General features: G+C 47.3%; 1 protein-coding gene across 2 annotated transcripts in view; it reads right to left on the reverse strand.

Moving 5' to 3' along the window:
• ARL9 (ARF like GTPase 9) overlaps positions 1–20,537 on the reverse strand; it is a 78,932-nt gene that overhangs the window by 40,663 nt on the left and 17,732 nt on the right. Inside the window, exons 3-4 of one of the 2 annotated variants that reach the window (XM_077814822.1) lie at positions 6,978–7,153; positions 4,442–5,892 (exon numbers count right to left, since the gene is read on the reverse strand). The exons of the other annotated variant lie outside the window; for it this stretch is intronic. Coding sequence (XP_077670948.1) covers positions 5,713–5,892; positions 6,978–7,153 — 356 coding nt within the window. The 3' untranslated portion in view covers positions 4,442–5,712. Of the gene's footprint in view, positions 1–4,441; positions 5,893–6,977; positions 7,154–20,537 lie in introns of those variants that run through there. 2 annotated transcript variants of the gene reach the window in all.

Genomic DNA, 20,537 nt, shown 5'->3' on the forward strand with positions numbered 1-20,537 from the left:
ATATAGCAGTAGAGGTATATTACCGACCACCTGACCAGGATGGTGATAGTGACTGTGGAATGCTCACGGAAATTAGGGAGGTTATTACAATAAAAAACTCAATAATAATGGGGGATTTCAGCTATCCCCATATTGCACTATAAGGTGGGTAGAAAGCTGGCTAGATTGTCGGGCTCAACGGGTAGTGATCAATGGCTCCATGTCTAGTTGGCAGCCGGTGTCAAGTGGAGTGCCCCAAGGGTCGGTCCTGGGGCCGGTTTTGTTCAATATCTTCATAAATGATCTGGAGGATGGTGTGGATTGCACTCTCAGCAAATTTGCGGATGATACTAAACTGGGAGGAGTGGTAGATACGCTGGAGGGGAGGGATAGGATACAGAAGGACCTAGACAAATTGGAGGATTGAGCCAAAAGAAATCTGATGAGGTTCAATAAGGACAAGTGCAGGGTCCTGCACTTAGGATGGAAGAATCCAATGCACCGCTACAGACTAGGGACCGAATGGCTAGGCAGCAGTTCTGCGGAAAAGGACCTAGGGGTGACAGTGGACGAGAAGCTGGATATGAGTCAGCAGTGTGCCCTTGTTGCCAAGAAGGCCAATGGCATTTTGGGATGTATAAGTAGGGGCATAGCGAGCAGATGGAGGGACGTGATCGTTCCCCTCTATTGGACATTGGTGAGGCCTCATCTGGAGTACTGTGTCCAGTTTTGGGCCCCACACTACAAGAAGGATGTGGATAAATTGGAGAGAGTCCAGCGAAGGGCAACAAAAATGATTAGGGGTCTAGAACACATGACTTATGAGGAGAGGCTGAGGGAGCTGGGATTGTTTAGCCTGCAGAAGAGAAGAATGAGGGGGGATTTGATAGCTGCTTTCAACTACCTGAAAGGGGGTTCCAAAGAGGATGGCTCTAGACTGTTCTCAATGGTAGCAGATGACAGAACGAGGAGTAATGGTCTCAAGTTGCAGTGGGGGAGGTTTAGATTGGATATTAGGAAAAACTTTTTCACTAGGAGGGTGGTGAAGCACTGGAATGCGTTACCTAGGGAGGTGGTGGAATCTCCTTCCTTAGAGGTTTTTAAGGTCAGGCTTGACAAAGCCCTGGCTGGGATGATTTAACTGGGAATTGGTCCTGCTTCGAGCAGGGGGTTGGACTAGATGACCTTCAGGGGTCCCTTCCAACCCTGATATTCTATGATTCTATGACTGGGTACATGTCACCTCAGGACAGGATGCAGAGATAAAGTTTCTTGACACCTTAAATAACTGCTTCTTGAAGAAGCTAGCCCTGGAACCCACAAGAGGAGAGGCAATTCTTGATTTAGTCCTAAGTGGAGCACAGGATCAGGTCCAAGAGGTGAATATAGATGGACCGCTTGGTAATAGTGACCATAATATAATTAAATTTAACATCCCTGGGACGGGGAAAATACCACAGCAGCCCAAATATGGTAACATTTAATTTCAGAAAGGGGGGCTACACAAAAATGAGGAAGTTAAATAGAAATTAAAAGGTACAGCACAAAAAAATGAAATCCCTGCAAGCTGCATGGAAACTTTTTAAAGACACCATAATAGAGGCTTTAAACGTACACCCCAAATTAAAAGACATAGTAAGAGAACCAAAGAAGTGCCACTGTGGCTAAACAACAAAGTAAAAGAAGCAGTGAGAGACAAAAAGTGAAAGTTAAAGTGAAAGTTAAATCGTAGTGAGGAAAATAGAAAGGAGCATAAAGTCTGGCAAATTAAGTGTAAAAATTTAATTAGGAAGGCCAAAAAAGGATTTGAACAGCTTGCCAAAGACTCAAAAAGTAATAGCAAAAAAATTTTTTTAAGTACATCAGAAGCAGGAAGCCTGCTAAACAACCAGTGGGGCCACTGGACGATCGAGATGCTAAAGGAGCACTCAAGGATGATAAGGCCATTGCGGAGAAACTAAATGAATTCTTTGTATAGGACTTCATGGCTGAGGATGCGAGGGAGATTCCCAAATCTGAGCCATTCTTTTAGGTGACAAATCTAAAGAACTGTCCCCGATTATAGCAGAACTACTAACTATAATCTATAACCTATCATTTAAATCAGCTTCTGCACCAAATGACTGGATGATAGCTAATGTGACATCCATTTTTAAAAAGGGCTCCAGAGGTGATCCCGGCAAATACAGGCCAGTAAGCCTGATTTCAGTACCGGGCTAACTGGTTGAAACTATGGTAAAGAACAGAATTGTCAGACACATAGATGAACATAATTTGTTGGGGAAGAGTCAACATGGATTTGTAAAGGAAATCTACTAGAATTCTTTAAGGGGGTCAACAAGCATTTGGACAAAGGGGATCCAGTGGATATAGTGTACTTAGATTTTCAGAAAGCCTGTGACAAGGTCCCTCACCAAAGGCTCTTAAGCAAAGTAAGCTCTCATAGGATAAGAGGGAAGGTCCTCTTACGGATTGGTAACTGGTTAAAAGATAGGAAACAAAGGGTAGGAATAAATTGTCAGTTTTCAGACTGGAGAGAGGTAAGTAGTGGTGTCCCCCAGGGGTCTGTACTGGGCCCAGTCCTATTCAACATATTCATAAATGATCTGGAAAAGGGGGTAAACAGTGAGGTGGCAAAATCTGCTGATGATACAAAACTACTCAAGACAGTTAAGTCCCAGGCAGACTGCGAAGAGCTACAAAAGGATCTCTCAAAACTGGGTGACTGGGCAACAAAATGGCAGATGAAATGTAATGTTGATAAATGCAAAGCAATGCATGTTGGAAAACATAATCCCAACTATACATATAAAATGATGGGGTCTAAATTAGCTGTTACCACTGAATAAAGATCTTAGAGTTATTGTGGATAGTTCTCTGAAAACATCCACTCAATGTGCAGCAGCAGTCAAAAAAGCAAACCGAATGTTGGGAATCATTAAGAAGGGGATAGATAATAAGATAGAAAATATCATATTGCCTCTATATAAATCCATAGTACATTCACATCTTGAATACTATAGGCAGATGTGGTTGCCCCATCCCAAAAAAGATACATTGGAATTGGAAAAGGTTCAGAAAAGGGCGACAAAAATGATGAGGGGTATGGAACGGCTGCCATATGAGGAGAGATTAATAAGACTGGGACTTTTCAGCTTGGAAAGGAGACGACTAAGGGGGGATATCATAGAGGTTTATAAAATGACGACTGGTGTGGAGAAAGTAAATAAGGAAGTGTTATTAACTCCTTCTTATAACACAAGAACTAGGGGTCACCAAATGAAATTAATAGGCAGACGATTTAAAACAAACAAAAGGAAGTATTTTTTCACACAACGCAGTCAACCTGTGGAACTCCTTGCCAGAGGATGTTGTGAAGGCCAAGACTATAACAGGGTTCAAAAAAGAACTAGATAAGTTCATGGAGGATAGGTCCATCAATGGCTATTAGCCAGGATGGACAGGGATGGTGTCCCTAACCTCTGTTTGCCAGAAGCTGGAAATGGGCAACAGGAGATGGATCACTTGATGATTACCTGTTCTGTTCATTCCCTCTGGGGCACATTGGCCATTGTTGGAAGGCAGGGTACTGGGCTAGATGGACCATTTGTCTGACCCAGTATCGTCGTTCTTATGTTCTAAGGCCAGAAGATATCATTATGATCAACCAATCTGACCTGCATAGCTCACCTGCCAGAGAATTTTACCAGTAATTTCTATATTAAGTCCATAACCTCTGTTTTGAGCTATCATCACCTCTTTCTCAGCTTAGGGCAAAGGGCAAGGAAACAAAGCAGTAGTGGTGTCACCGAATTTGGTTAAAGTTCTGCTCCAGTAGTCTATCTGGCAGAAAAATCAGTTTTGGTCTGTTCTTTAAGTCAGTAAAGTCCAATATTTTGGGTCAGATCTGCTCCTGGAGTAGGGTTCAGCACTATACAGGCGGAATGGTGAGGCTGGAAACTGGACACAGTCGGAGGTTTGAAATGAACACACTTTCTCTCTCATGCTGCTTGTTTGGGAGGGTGTTTGAATGAACACCCCCTTCCTTTCCCCAGCCAATCAACTAACAGGAGTGGCCCAAGCAATGGTTGCAGGCAGTCACTGTTAACCAGGGGGAGAGTGCTAGCTGCCTGAGCAGAGTCCAGGAAGTGGGAGGTGAAGCAGCAGCCTGGAACAGGAGATGTGTTCGAAGCAGAGGAAAGGAGGTCTTTGGAGAAAGAGTGGGAAGCCTGGGACCAGGATGGGGTGCAGAAAGGGAGGGGGAGAGAGAATGGTACCTGGGGCTGCAATGAGGAATTACAAAGGAAGAAGCCTAGACTCTAGATGGCTGTGAAAGGGTCTGATTTTGACATTAGCAATACCAGAGTGTAATGAAACCTCAAACTAACTCTACCAGACCATCGTGAGGTTCTGGAATATCAACTGAGCAGTCTGGTCAGATAAATGAAACTCAGACATGTGACTAAGATAAAATGTTCTGCTTTATATAACTGTTTCAGTGGACAAATGGAAAGGCTGCTGCTACAAAACCTTTGTACAGTATCTGCTGTTACAAAACCTTTGCTTGGTATTTACAGTATTTTCTAAATAGTCTTATTAAGGAGATACATTCTTTAAATTAAAGAGACAATGGCAAGATGAACATAATGAACAAATTGTTTTCCTCATCTGTAAATAACCAAAGTAATTTTTAAAATGTGATTTATTTTTCATCTTTGATACTGTGTTTACTTTTTGGCATTTGACTTAGTTCAGGGCCGGTCAATTTGCCCTGAAATAACTTTAATTGTCTTTAAAACCAATATAGTTAAACTAATGCAAAGAGGGTGTCTGGACAGTCTTATCTGGTATAAGAATGGCTAATTTCAGTTTAGCTTAAATGAGTTCCTAACTGAATTAAAATAAACCAAAATAAGCCACTCTTAAACTAAAGTAAGTGTCCCTACAGCCGTCTGCATCACTTTAACTAAACAGATTTAAATTCACACCGTAAATTATACTGTTGAAACTATCTTCTATAGGAAAAGAAACCTTTAGACAGTGGTTTCTACCGTCTCAGTTTCACTTCCTGGTTTTCACACACCCAACAAAAGGCTGCAAGCCAAGATTTTCAAAGGGAATTAGTGATTTTGGATGCCCAACTCAAGACTCCTTAAAAGGGCTCAATTTCCAGAAAGTGACGAATGGCCACCCTCTGAAAAACAGCCCTTCTCAAAGGTGTCAAGCTGACACTCAGAAATTGGGGCATCCAAAATTGCTAGTCACTCCTGAACAATCTTATTCTTCCCAACACTGTGGGGGAATGTTTTCATATTTTTAAGTGCAGAAATCATTGCTATTAGGATTTTGTAAAACATAAAAACAAAAACTAAATTTCAGGCTTAGCTCCTCAGCTGGTATAAATCAGTGTCATGTAACTGAAGTTAATGGAGTAAGGTTGATTTATACCAGCTGAGGATCTGGCTCAGTGTGTCTAAACTGCATCTCCTATTAACTCTGTCTTATTGAAACTTCCCCTGCCCCACAAATACTAGAAAAAAAAATACACTGCTTTTCAAAGATATTTTAAACTGCAAACCCTAAATAAAATAGATGTTCGTAACAAATTGACATCATTTTCATATAAACTCAATGCATTAGGAAAAATAAAGCCACATATTTTGATTTGAAAGTGGCTGCAAGCTGGCAATACAATAGTACAGTATCCCATTACTGCTCCCAGGAGAACAGTTGTCACTGAGTTTCTGAAACCAGCTGCGCAATCAGTTCCTTGGCATCCTTCATGCTGGAAGAGATCTCGGAGCCATCCTCTGCCACGTGGGTTCCAATCAGGAACATCTTTCTCTCATCTCCCATTTGAGACAATGCCAGAGCATCATGAATGTCTGTGATGCAATATGCACCTTTGAGATCCTGACCAACAAAGACAAAACAACTCTGTTACTTGCATCTCTTATAAGCACCAATTACACCATTCAGTCTCTGAGGCAAAGACCAGTACATTTGGATAATTGAGAGCGAGTACTGTGAATTGAGGGGAAGATTTTCAAAAGCGCCTAATGGATTTCGGAGCATAAATTCCTATTGACTCAGTGAGATCTGTGCTCCCAAACCCTTCAGCCTTTTGAAAATCTGGCTATCTCCGTTTTAATTTTTCTCTAGCATATAATCCAAGGGCATGATCCTGTTTTATGCTGTTCCAATGTCTCTGACACCAAGGCCCATCCCTGAACTTGAGAGTCCCCACTGGTAATGTGACCCAATGGATTTCTAGAAGTGCACACCCATCAGACAGATACATGGCCCAAGTAAAAGTCAAGTCATTAGAAAATCTGAGGCAAAGCAGAAGAAACAAACAGGGTTTTATTAAGATAAAAGCATCTTGTTTTAGAAAAGAAAAGGCATTTTCTTTGTCATATTGATATAATATGGGTGTGATTCAATTCAGGGTGCAGAGTAGCCAAGGAATACAAAGTTATCTTCTGTATTTTAGTGCATTAGGTAGAAGAAAATGTGCCTAGTTGAGAGAAAGCATATCGCAGTTTCCACGTTCCTTCAGCTATGCACCCATTCTATGACACAAAGTACCTAATATAAAGAATCATTTGGGATTCACCAAGTGGATGCTAGTAGGTAACGTGAAACATATAGATAAATGCCATCCAGCCCCTAAATTAAATAATATTTTCCCATGACACTGTACAGACACATTGCTGAGCCTTCAGATCCAAACTGTCAACCAGGGTTAGCCAGTTCTCCATTTTTGCACCTGCAAATTGCACACACAATTTCACATGTGAATTTATTTACACCCCGACTTAGGTCATATATAAGCACCTGACCTAAGTGCAAAACCAATCCTTGGATTGTTTTCATCTGCAATTGGGAAGCACAAAATTGAAGACCAATTTCTGAAATACCTGGCCTTTAAAGATTCAGATGTGTTTGGAGAGGTTTATTCTTCCCCTCCACTTTGAATGGTGAAGTTTCCCTTTTACCTGTTTATTGGCTAGGATCACTACGGGCAGAGTGGAGTCATTTTGGATCAGCTGATGAAGAAGCTGTTTAGCCAAAGGGAAGCGCTCATGATCTGCTGAATCCACAACGAATATCAGCACCAGAACCCTGGGCAGGTACATCTTCCAATAGGAACGCAAAGATTCACTGCCCCCAACTGGAAGAGAACAGTATAGCAGAGCACTCTGTTAGTAACCCTCGCAATGCAGCTACAAGATATGCAATGTGAACACAAGATATTCAGATGAGAGAATATTTGATTTTATGTACTTTTGTTATCCGTTAACAATTCCTAAATATAAAGGCATCTAATCAAAATACCATCTCCTTATTTTTCAAATGTTAAGCTGTCCTTAGTTTCTCTATGTTTTGCGGGGGAAGGGGAGTGGGGGAAGCTAGCTTCGTGCTACAGGATAGCAGATTCTCTCCCTGAAAACATTCCTACAAAAGACTACATCCAAGTGCTTGTTCTTTTATTAAGGCCTAACATTTTCAAACATTTGAGAAGCTTACTCACCTTGCAGTAACTGAGGTTCTTCGAGATGTGTCCCTGTGAGTGCTCCACTCCAGGTCACGGTGTGTCCCAGCACCATTGATCGGAGATCTTTGGCAGTAGTGCCTGGTCGGGACGAACGCACTCAGCTGCTGTCTCGCATCGTCGTTAGGATCTGCCTGAGGGTGCGCGTCCCGCACCCCACTCAGTTCCTTCTCTACCCGTAGAGTTGTCTGATTAGTACTCCAAAGTAGAGGGGAGGAGGGTGGGTAGTGGAGCACCCACAGGGGGACACATCTCGAAGAACCTCAATTACTGCAAGGTGAATAACCTTCTCTTCTTTTTCGAGTGCTGTCCCTGTGGATGCTCCATTCCGGGTGACTGTGAAGCAGTACCCACTATGGTTGGTGGGATTTTGGAGTTGCGGCTGTAATAATGGTAGACAGTACTGTATGGCCTACTATGGTGTCTGCCATGGTATCCTGTGTGATAGCCTAATGTCTGGCAAATGTGTGGTCTGATGTCCATGTGGCCACCTTGCATACGTCAGTAATAGGTAAGTTGTGGAGGAAGGCAACAGATGTTGACATCACCCAAGTAGAATGAGTTCTGATGTCTTCGGGTGGTTGAGCATTCTGAGTCTGGTAGCATGACCTGATGCAGTCAGAGATCCACTTGGAGAGTTGTTGCTTAGAGATAGCATCACCCTTTGATCTCTCGGTAGTGGAGACCAATAGCCTAGAGGATTTACGAAATGGCTTAGTTCTGTCAAGATAGAATGCAATTGCCTGCTTCCTGTGGAGTCTTATGAGGTTTGGGATAGAATGCAGGTAAGTGTATTGGCTGGTTAAGGTGGAAGGTAGACACCACCTTGGGGAGGAATTTGGGGTGGGGACGCAACATAACCTTGTCTTTAGAGAAAATCGTGTAGAGAGGGTAGGCCATCAGGGCGCTTATTTCACCGACCCTTCTCACTTACATTATGGCAACCAAGAAAGCTACTTTCATAGACATGTGGAGCAGGGATGAGGTAGCCAGGGGCTCGAAGGGAGGTTTCATGAGACCTTGGAGAACTAGGCTGAGATTCCAGAAGGCTGCTGGTGGATGAATCTCAGGGTAGAGATTTTGCAGGCCCGTGTAGAAGCGTTTTATGTGGGGGGCGCAAAAAGTGAATATCCATCCAGCCAGTCATGGAAGGTGGTAAGGGACGCGAGGTGTACTCTGATAGAACCGAGTGAGAGCCTGTCCTGTTTTAGATTCAAAAGGTAGTCTAAGATGTCAGGGAGGGTTGCGGTAAGGGGTGTCAAGCGTCTGTGGAAGCACCATACAGAGAAGCGTTTCCACTTTTGCAGGTAAGTCTTACGAGTGGAGTCTCTTCTACTGTGCAGGAGGACATACTGGACCTGCTCCGAACAGGCTAATTTGTGGGTTTGAAACCATGAAGGAACCACGCCGTCAGATGGAGTTTCTGGAACTGCGGGTGGAGAAAAGCTGACTGTTATCCTGGAAGAGCAGATCTGGTCTGTTGGGGAGAGTCCTTGGAGGACGGATGGACTTGCGCAGCAGGTAAGGATACCATGTCTGTCTGGACCAATATGGGGCAATAAGTATGACCCTGTCCTCATCCTCTCTGATCTTGCGTAGAATCCTGTGTATCAGTGGGATCGGTGGAAAAGCATACATGAGGGATTTGTTCCACAGAATGAGGAATGCATCCCTTAGGGATGTGGTCCCGAGTCCAGCTCAGGAGCAGAAGAGATGGCATTTGCAGTTTTGAGTTGTGGCAAAGAGGTCTATCGACGGCGTGCCCCAGTGGGAGAAGAGCTGTCGGAGTACCGTGGTATGTAATTCCTATTTGTGTTCCTTGGAGAAGTGTCCGCTGAGTGTATCAGTGGTAGTGTTGTGACACCCAGGCAGGTGGGAAGTGGTGATTTCGATGTGATGTTGTATGCACCAATTCCATAACCGGATGGCTGCTGTGCCTAGGGAGTGCGATTGTGCTCCCCCGCGCCTGTTGCTGTAGAACATACATGCTATATTGTCCATCAGGATCCAAATTGATTTGTTCTTTATGATGGGGAGAAAGTGAAGGCAGGCATACCTGACTGCTCTGAGCTCTAGAACACCGTGTGTTCCCCTAGGTGCGCTCCCCAGCCTATCAGGGAAGCATCCGTGCTGAGCATGAGTACTGGGGAGTGTGGATGGTGTGGAAGAGTGTTGGATCATATTAAAGAAGTTCTGTATTAAAATCACAAATGAGTTTGATTCCCCATAGTTTAAATTCCAGGGTATTACTAATTAAGAGGTCTCTTGGTTTTTGGTACTGTTTCTCTCCCTCTATGTGTGAAACTTTCCAGCCGCTAATTGTGTTAGTACATTCTAAGACAGAGTCTGTTCTCAAAGCAATTCTTTGTAACAACAACAACAACTCACACAGAGAGAGACTCAAAGCAATACTCTGTAACAACAGAAACAGCACTCAGAGACTCCCCGTCCTTTTGTTGTATTCATCTCGCTTTGTTAACAATTGTGATTAAAATAGAGATAGAGGATGTACATGAATGGATGCTTGGTGTGGATAATAACTGAATGATCAGGGAGGTGCCAGCCTAAGAATCCAGTGTCCATTGGCTGAAGAAGGCGTCAAGTGGAAATAACCAGAGGACCCCCAGAGGGCAGACTGGGAATCCACCCAACAGCCACAAGAATGGGAGAACCAAAGAACAAGATAACAGCTGGCAGCACGGAGCCGTCAGTAATGTGCCATATGCTGATTGATTCAGCAACAGCATGATGAAGCAATTCCCATAGACTGGCATAGGAAGAAATTCCTGTAAAAATGGACTCTAGAAAGTGAGAATTTTGGGGTCTGATTCTGCAAACCAACTTCCAGGAGCGTCAGATGAGCATCTGACAAGGCCCTGCTCCCTCCTCATGTCCAGGCCACCTGGCCAGTGGCTTGGCATGAGCAACTCTAAGGCTGGTAACTATGATAACAACCTTGCAGAACCTGTGTGTGTATGAATGAATGTGTGAATAAATATGAAATTGAATGGAATGTTATAGCTATAACTAACAGCTTACTATGATTCTTTCTGTATTCACAATAAATGTGGCATTTTGCCTTTTCCCCTTTAATAAGATCCGGCTGGTTTTTATTTTATTGGTATAACAAGAGAAAGATGGTAAAACGTGTCGCTTTTAATGTCTCGTTGTACGTGCCACCTTTGATAAGGCAGTCGTCTAAGTATATCCCGTGTTTGCAGAGGTGGGCCACGACTACAGCTAGGGTCTTGGAGAATACTCTTGGTGCTGTGGAAAAACAGAATGGAAGTACTCTGTATTGAAAGTGGTCGTGTCCGCGTGAGAATCGCAGGAAGCGTCTGTGTGCTGGATGAACGGATATGTGGAAATAGGCATCTTGTAGGTCAAGGGCTGTGAACCAGTCCCTTTGTTCCAGCATAAGTATTATTGTGCCCAATGTGACCATCTTGAATTTCTGTCCGCGTACAGATGTGTTGAGTGGGCGTAGGTCTAGTATAGGTCTCCATCCCCCGCCTTTCTTTTGGGTCAGAAAGCAGTGAGAGTAGAAGCCTTTTCCCCGACGTTGTCTTCGTACAGACTCCACTGCACCTAGCCGGAGAAGATGAGCCACTTCCATGCGAAGTAGGTGCTCGTGAGAGGGGTCCCTGAAGAGGGAGGGGGAACGGTGGGCAGGATATGAAAGGGATGGAGTAACCTGACTGAACTATTTCCAGGACCCAGCAGTCCTGGGTGACCCGTTGCCAGGCATGGTGGAAAACCTAGAGAGGGTGGCCAAATGGGCAAATAGGTGGCAGAGTCAAGGGGTGGTCGTGCAGACCCCCGACCAGCACTTCAAAATTGCTGTTTATTTTCCGATGGGTGGGAGGTAGCTGGTTGCGTGTGGTTTTGTCTGCGCCTAGGAGTATTGCAGTTTCTCCCAATATCATACAGTCTGGGCTGGGGCTGGTGATATTGTTGTGTGCAGGGCCTCTGATAAGGTTGATACCGTTGTCTCCTGGGGAGGGACGAGTATATCCCTAGTGTGCGCAGGGTGTCTTTCATAGTGTGAAGGACTTCGTCGCTTTAGTTTTTTGTTGGTCTGCAGATCTTTGGGATACCGGAAGCAGACAGCCAGGAAGACCTGCGCATCACCACCGCAGTCGCAGTAGTGCGGGCTGCTGGGTCCGCCATGTCCAGGGATGCTTGTAGTGCCGTCCTGGACACCAACTGACCTTCGACAAGGACTGACTTAAAATTCCACTCTCCTGTCCTTCGGGATATGGGAGGCAAAATCAAAGAGCTTGTTGTAGTTGTCATAGTCATAGCTTGCGAGGAGGGCGGAATAATTTGCAATTTAAATTGTAGAGCAGAGGAGGTATAAACCTTGCAGCCCAGGAGGTCAAGGCGTTTGAGGTCCTTGTCTTGCGGAGTGGGCTGGTATTGTGGCTGTTTTGTTCTGTGTATCGCTGCATCCACCACAAGAGAGTTGGGTTGTGGGTGGGAAAATAAGAAATCTACCTCCTTAGTGGGAACATAATATTTACATTCAGCCTTCTTGCATGTTGGTGGGATGGAGGCAGGGGTCTGCCATAGAATATCAGCTGATTCTAGGAGGAATTTGTTTATGGGTAGCACGATCTTTGAGGGCGCAGAGAGTTGGACAATTTTGAGGCATCTGTATTGTGTCTCCTGGACTTCCTCCAAAGGAATGTCTTGGCTGAGTGCCACCCTATTGAAAAGTTCCTGGAATTGCTTAAAATCATCCACATTTTGTGGAGGTGGAGGCATGAGGGCTTCATCTGCAGCTGATGGAAAGGCAGGAGCCAGTAAATCCAGGAAGGGTTCATAGCCCACATCTTCAAGAAGGGGTTCAGGAACTCTAGATGTAGATGTTGCTGGAGACAGAGGCGCAGAACGGGCTTGCGGTCTGGTGGAAGGGGCATGAGGAGGAGTGGTGGCAGGAGCTGATCAAGGGCATACCATGCCACTGAGGCCAGGGCATAGGGTAGGAAAAGTGGGGCCCCGCCCACAGGGGGACAGAGTAGGGAAACTGAGGCTGGTTCTTGTGAAGTGCTGTGCCTTGAGACAGATATGGCTCCGGTGGAGGAGGAGAAACAGGCGGGGAGAACTCTGCCTGCTGCTGCATGTTGTTCTCGCTGTCAGTGAAGGCAGCCAGGTCGGGGTGGTGAGAGTGGGTGTTCAAACAGTGAGTGCTCCATGTCGAGGAGCGGAGAGTCAGGCTCAGGGGCCACGGAGATATCCCGCTGATGCTCCCTGGGCTGCGGTGCTGCGGAGCACAAGCGGCAGCCCGCAGCAACTTTTGTTTAGCTTTAGTGGGAGCCACAGGCCGTTTGTAGGAGCCCTGCAGAGGTTCCGCGTCTGCTGCGGGGGTGACGGGCAGGCTCGGTGCCAACGTTCTTGTGGGCACCGGGGTGAAATGCACTGCCAGCACCGGGTCCATCGTCGGTGCCGGCGGGACCGGTGCTGAGGAGAACTTCCCGCTGTGGAAAGTCGGGTCCCTGCTTTTGTGCTCGGCGTGAGCCACGGCCGAGGTGCTGGGGCGGTCGGAAGCGCCTGCTCTTGGTGCTGTCAGCACCGAGGGTAAAGATCTCAGAGAAGACCCTTTATCCTTTTGAAGGTCTCTGCGCGGAGACATTGGGGCTTCCTGCCTCTTCGCCTGAGAGGGTGAAGCCACACTCCCGATCGGTTCTGACTTAGCCCGGGAGCATGAGGGAGAGGGTTTACTGCCTGTCTCCACAGGCAGCTGTACACTAGGTAAAAATCCTTGCTTAGGATACATTTTACTGACCCCGGTATCTTCTGGATCCTGAGTAAAGCTGGCTGCAATACTGTACTTCCCAACTACTCAGCTGAGTCACCCACCAGTAACATAACTGAGCTCAGCCTGCTCCTATCTGCAAAGTGGACTTTGCATTGCCTGTGGATTTCAGTGGGAGCAGCTGCCCAGTACAAGGCACAGGTGTGATCATGCACTGCTACTCTGCGCAGCTCGCCTGATCCACTCTTTTAAGCGACCAGAGGTTCAGAATGTACAAGCTTCCTCTTAGGCAAACTTCAAAGTCAGTGCAATACTCTAGTGGAGGTTGATGTATATATATATTAAAGGACAATTAGAACATCTAGTCTGATCTCCTGTTTAACACACGCCATAGAATTTCAACCAGTTACTAACAGTGTGCTGTACAACAGAACGCCTTTGTGGATTATTACAACAATACATATGTTGCATTTATAGCATGCTTTGCAAACATGGGGGCCAAATACTTCACAAATGGTCACTGAGTTGGGCCCCTGCCCTTCCAACATAAAACATTTAGGGCTTGATTTTCAGAGGTGCAAAACTCCAGCTGATTAGAATGGAGGCTGTGGGTGCTTCGCACCTCTGCAAATCAGGCTTCATGGTGGCTACCTAAAGTGAGCTTGCACATTTGCAAACATAGGCCTGACAATCTCACAATCACTCTCAGAGGTAATACACAGATGAGGAAGTTACTCACCTTGTGCAGTAACGATGGTTCTTTAAGATGTGTGTCCCTATGGGTGCTCCACTATAAGTGTCTGAGTGCCCCTGCGCCTTTAGTCAGATATTTTTGGTAGCAGTGTCCCATTGAGCCCGCGCATGTGCCCTCCCTCCCTCATGGTCTGCCTTGAGGCTATTTAGCCCTGCACAGGTGAACCCCCCCTCACTTCCTTCTCTACTGCAGAGCCCTATAGAGGGCTCTGAAGTAGAGGGGAGGAGGGCGGGTTGTGGAGCACCCATAAGGACACACATCTCGAAGGACCATCGTTACTGCACAAGATGAGTAAATTCCTCTTCTTCGCGTCGTGTTCCTATGGGTGCTCCACAGTAGGTGACTCCCGAGCAGCACCCACCACTGAAGGCTGGGACTCTGAAGTGGAGTCTTTTACTACAGAGAGTACTGTGGAGTCGAAGATGGTGTGACCAGCCAAATCTTCAGTGATCGCATAACATTCTGCGAAAGTATGGGCAGAGGCTGGGGTATCCCTACGGAATGTGATTGAGGTAAAAAATGGCCTCGTGGAGTGCATATGGTCTCTGGATGGAAGCAAGTAGCACCCTTGATAAGTGATTAATGCAACTAGAGTCCCATTTGGATAGTCTCTGAGCTGATATCACAGAGACTTTGGATCTTTCTGTGGACAAAAGGAAGAGTTTAGGGGATTTCCTGAAGTCCTTAGTCCTGTCCAAGTAGAATGCTAATGTCCTTCTAATATCTAACATATACACAATTGTCTCCCAGTTGTCACAATGTGGCTTTGGGAAAAAACAGGGAGACGGATCTGTTGATTCATATGGAAAGTGCAGAGAAAGTAGGGAGAAACTTGGGATATGGTCTTAGAGTTACTTTGTCTTTTTTTTTTTTTTTTTTAAAGGCTGTGAATGATGGATTTCTCCTATGTACCTAGCTGAGGTGATGGCAATTAATAATGCTGTCTTCATGGACAGGTGTAAGAGAGAACAAGTTGCCCTGGACTTGGAGGGAGGTCTAGTCAAAGCCCTGAGAACTAGGTTAAAGTCCCAGGCTGGAGCAGGTGGTGTCACCTGTGGGAAGAGATTCCCAATGCCCTTAAAGAATCTACACTTAGTGGGTGAGCAAACACCAAGTGGGAAGCCAATTTCACCGCAAGATGAACCTTAAGGAAGCTGAGTGAGAGTTTAAAATGTAGTGCAAAATCAGAGGGAGGAAAGATGAGGTTGAGTCTGTGTGTTTGAAATGACACAAACTTGGAGTTGTTTCCATTTTGTAGATAAGTATGTCAAGCAGTCAACTTTTGGTTGTGTTGCAACACATTCAGCTTGTCAGAGCATTCTGCCTCTAAGCCTTGGAACTAAGGAGGAGCCAAGCCTGGAGGTGAAGGACCCGCAGGTTGGGGTGAAGAGTTAGCCCATTGTTTTGAGAGAGCGGGTGAGGGATGGGCTGAAGAGAAACAGGAGGGCATATTGCCATCTGTGTCAGGTAAGGGAGCCAGACTTGTCATGGTCAAGAGGAGCAATCAGAATAACACTTGCTTTGTCTCATTGAATTTTCAACAGAATCTTGGATAGAGTAGGAAACTGGTAAGAGACATATAAGTGGGCCCTGTCCCGTGGGAAGATGAGGGCAACTGCCAGTGACTGTTTCCCCAGGCCGGCCCTGGAGCAGTAACAAGGGCGGCTATATCTTGGAGCACCTCTGAATTCAGTACACACTCATTGTTGTGAGAAAATTGCAACTGAGACTGTTGGCTGTGACATTCTGTATCCCTGGTAGATAGACAGCTGAGATGAGCACATTGCGATGGGTGCATCAATTCCAAAGTTTGAGTGCTGCCTTGTAGAGGGAGGGAGATCTGGCAGCTCCTTGGCGGTTTATACAAAACATACAGGTCACATTAAGCCCACCATGACCTTTGTGGGTTGTTTTTGATGAAAGGCAGAGTTTGTGCACAGGCGCTCCCGACAGCCCTTAGCCCCAAAAGAGTGACGTGGAAGCTCATTTCTGTGGACGGCCATTTGTCTTGAACCTTGTGGTTGTGTAGGTGAGCTCCCCAGTGTATTAGGGAGACATGTGTCCCAGGGTGGTGAATGTGGGTAGCGAGAGGAATGCTCTCGCTTGTACTGCATCAAAGTTGGTGCTGATAAAGTCCAGTCACTGTACCGGGGTTAGCATGCCACTACAATGAAGAGAACCTTGGAGAATACCCTGTGTGGAGCAGCCTGTGCTGAAAATGATCCTGCCCCAAAGGTAAGCAGTAGGAAATCTGCTGTACAATGGTTGTATTGAGATATGGAAGTAGGCACCCTGTAGGTTCAGGGCTAGAAATCAATCTCCTTGCTTTAGAGCTGGTCCTAACTGCTGTGAAGTAGGGCAAGGTGACTTCTGAGTGGTGTGACAGGTATACAGATGGCAGCTGATGTGTAAGGTATCACTGTTCAGGCCCTCGACCAGCTCATCAAAAGTGCTTTTAAGAGGCAGTTTGAGAGGTCACAGACTGGGATGCTGCCTGTTCCCACTTTTGAGCCCTGGTCCTCTTACACTGTGGCTCATAGCACTGAGATGGTGGGTATTGAGAAGATTGTGACCTGTGGTGTGGTTGAGAGGTATATCTTCTCTTCTGTCTCACAATGTAGATTCCTAAGGGGTGTAACGTGGTCTGAGAATCCTTCAGGATGCGGAGAGAAAATCGGTCTTCTCCATAAAGAGTTTGGCCCTTCAAACTGGAAGTCTGTAGCTCTTTGGGCAATCTAGAGAGGCGTAGCCCAAAAAACAAAAACAACACAACCTGCCTCAGTACCACTGTCATGGAGACTGGGCGGGCAGCTGTAACAGCTACATCCAGTGCTGTCTCTGGGACCAGTCTGGCTATTAACTGACCATCTCTAAGAATGGTCTGAATCTGTTCTTTTTGTGTTTCCAGTAATGTTCCAGAAACACATTGGGTTTCCCATAATTAATAAAATTGTATTTGGCCATGTCAGTTTGGTAATTTATGACTCTAAACAGTAATGTTGTCAATGAATAGGCCATCTTGCTAAGCCTGATCGTATGGAGTTGACTTGGCATCATATTGCTTGCTTCGTGCATTAACCACATCCACTATGATGGAGTTGTGTTGCGGATGTTGAAAACAAAGTCTGCCTCTTTGGGTAGAGATGTAGGGTTTTTGTTTTTTTAAAACACTCTGTTGCTGGATGGTGTGATGGAGGCTGGTGTCTGCCAGATGACTTTGGCAGGATCTAGAATCGCCTCATTAATTGGGAGGACAATTCTAGATGAGAAGTTGGTGTGCATCAATGTCAGAGCCAGCAATAGTTCTGTCCCATGTTCATATCCCACCTTTCTACTCTGCTTGACACTTCCCAGCCCCAGGTGCCTGTCGCAGCACCAACCCCTCCTTGCTCAGAGAAGCCGCTCTCCCGGGGGAGCCCAGCTGGACAAAAGGCACTGCTGCAGGGCTAGTCTACACCACACTATATCCACACAGCTGTGCCGCTGTAGCACACCCGATGAAGACGTGCCATGCCGACAGGAGAGCGCTCTCATGTCGGCATAATTACTCCACCTCAATGGTGTGGACACTGCTTTACGTGGATGTAACTTGCATCGCTCAGGGGGTGGCTTTTTCACTTAAGTGGTAGTGTAGACAAGTGCTAGGTCTGGGCATATGGCTTCCAAAGCCCCTCCCGTATCTGCTCCGCAGGGCAGTGTGACGACAGAGCTAGGAATAAGATCTGGGTTCTCCCGCATGGCAGGACACAGCAGTATGTGCCCTGACTAAGCACAATCCTGCACCCACTGTCCATGCAGATTTCCAGACTTCAACTGGGTGTACAACTGGGATACAGGGTTAGACTATTATACATATTACTACACAGTAGGCCTGGACGATAAGGCTAAACACACGGTCACCTTACTGGCTTCTAACGGCATGTGTGTGGTTCACGTGGGTTGTGGTATCACCACAACCCCTGGGATGCGCCTGGCACCTTGGCAGTGGTTTTGCTGCATTGTATTTGTATATCTGAATTCACAGGGTATTCACACAATTGTGGAACAAGAGTCACTTCCCTTTACACATGAGACCAGCCATCTTGGGTACTACTGTGTAGTAACTGAGGCCTGGAAAAGGCAGCTTGTTTTTACTTGTCTTCGCCAGACCTTAGACAGTCAGTTAAAGGTACAATTGACCTTAGTTAGCTTGAGGTACAATTAACTCGAGGTACTTTAACACACTGAGCATTTGTAGTTTGGCAGAGCCATTTTCCTGGGACAAATGACAATCGTTTGTAGCCTAGAACAAATGAGCCTTTCAAAAGGGGTGCCTTCACTAGGATAAAAGGTGTATTCTTAACTCAGGTGTGGGCTACACTTATAGGTTCTGCCAGTTTAACTCACCAACTTAGTTAAACTGGCAAAGCCCTCTTGCTGTGGGCAAAGCTATATTGGTATAAAAGTGCTTCTACTGGTATAGCTTATGCCAGTTCCGAGCAGTGGCGTGGCTAGGAGTGAACGTTTGGGTGGGCCCCGACTTTTGGGTGGACGGGCAATGGCAGATGGTGCTAGCTTAGCTTCTTCCCCGACGCCACGACTATGCCTCTGGTTCAGAGAACGAACACAAGCTACTTCAGCATAAACACTGTGATCCCAGTATGACTGCGTCTACACGCGGGTGTTTACTGGTCTCGCTATGTCAACAAAGCCACACCCCTCACTGACACAGCAGTGCGGGTAAAGCTTTTAAATCTACACTAGGCCTAACATGAAGTAAAATCTTGGGCTCTCTCTTCACTGCATAGTTAACCTGGATGACTGGCCCCCAAGCCTGAGCAGCTGGATTAGCCTAGTCTGGCTGTGAGCATCCCCACAGCAAAGCCTTTCCCACGTTCTTGAGTCCTCGCTGTTTCTGCATTCACCCGTGTGTGTGACGGGGGGCACAGCCCCCGGCTCTGGGGGCGGTGACGCACTAGAACGCCCACGGGACGGGGGGGCACAGCCCCCGGCTCTGGGGGCGGTGACGCACTAGAACGCCCACGGGACGGGGGGGCACAGCCCCCGGCTCTGGGGGCGGTGACGCACTAGAACGCCCACGGGACGGGGGGCACAGGCCCTGGCTCTCGGGGCGGTGACACACTAGAACGCCCACGGGACGGGGGGGGCACAGCCCCCGGCTCTGGGGGCGGTGACGCACTAGAACGCCCACGGGACCCCCCGGCTCTGGGGGCGGTGACGCACTAGAACGCCCACGGGACCCCCCGGCTCTGGGGGCGGTGACGCACTAGAACGCCCACGGGACCCCCCGGCTCTGGGGGCGGTGACGCACTAGAACGCCCACGGGACGGGGGGGCACAGCCCCCGGCTTTGGGTGCGGTGACACACTAGAACACCCACGGGACGGGGGGCACAGGCCCTGGCTCTCGGGGCGGTGACACACTAGAACGCCCACGGGACGGGGGGCACAGGCCCTGGCTCTCGGGGCGGTGACACACTAGAACGCCCACGGGACGGGGGGCACAGGCCCTGGCTCTCGGGGCGGTGACACACTAGAACGCCCACGGGACGGGGGGCACAGGCCCTGGCTCTCGGGGCGGTGACACACTAGAACGCCCACGGGACGGGGGGCACAGGCCCTGGCTCTCGGGGCGGTGACGCACTAGAACGCCCACGGGACGGGGGGCACAGGCCCTGGCTCTCGGGGCGGTGACACACTAGAACGCCCATGGGACGGGGGGCACAGGCCCTGGCTCTCGGGGCGGTGACACACTAGAACGCCCACGGGACGGGGGGGCACAGCCCCCGGCTCTGGGGGCGGTGACACACTAGAACGCCCACGGGACGGGGGGCACAGCCCCTGGCTCTCTGTCCTGCCCTGTCAATTATGGGAGCACTTGTCTATCCTTCGGAGGACACCGTAGGAAGGCAGCGAAGGACTATAAGCACTTGGGGGATTTAACCTGCATGCTCATGGCAAAGTGGAAGAATTCTAGCCTGAGTTAAACTGGAGCCCAGGTTCTAGCCTGTACCCTTAAGGGGTCACCTAGCCCAGGGTCCAAACCCAGCTCAGAGGCTTTTGTGTGTGGCTGGTAGGGATTTGGGCTAACACCCAGGTAAGAGCCCAGGTTAACTGTGCAGTGAAGACAGACCAAAAGTTAGCTTATTCAAGTTAAGAACACACCATTTCTCCTACTGAAGACCAGGCCAATATGTTCACAATCTTGAGTTAACTGGCAATTAATTAACTCAAGGTAAAAAAACCACCAGTGCAGACCAGGCCTGTGATATCAGCATACAATTGACTTCAAATCCTTTGCATAATGCTCGTATTGGTCAAAGTGGTGCACTTCATGGCAGTGATATCAGTGCCAGGAAACAGAAAAGTCAGAGTTATGATTATGGAATTCTTCACCAGCTGGCTGCTTGTTGCGGGGGCAGAGGGGGATCATGTTTGCTTAAATGCAGGGCCCTGTCTGTGTATTGGGCACCAAGCTGGATCTAAAATCTGC

The sequence above is a fragment of the Eretmochelys imbricata genome, chromosome 4, assembly GCF_965152235.1.
Source record: "Eretmochelys imbricata isolate rEreImb1 chromosome 4, rEreImb1.hap1, whole genome shotgun sequence".
NCBI lineage: Eukaryota > Metazoa > Chordata > Testudines > Cheloniidae > Eretmochelys > Eretmochelys imbricata.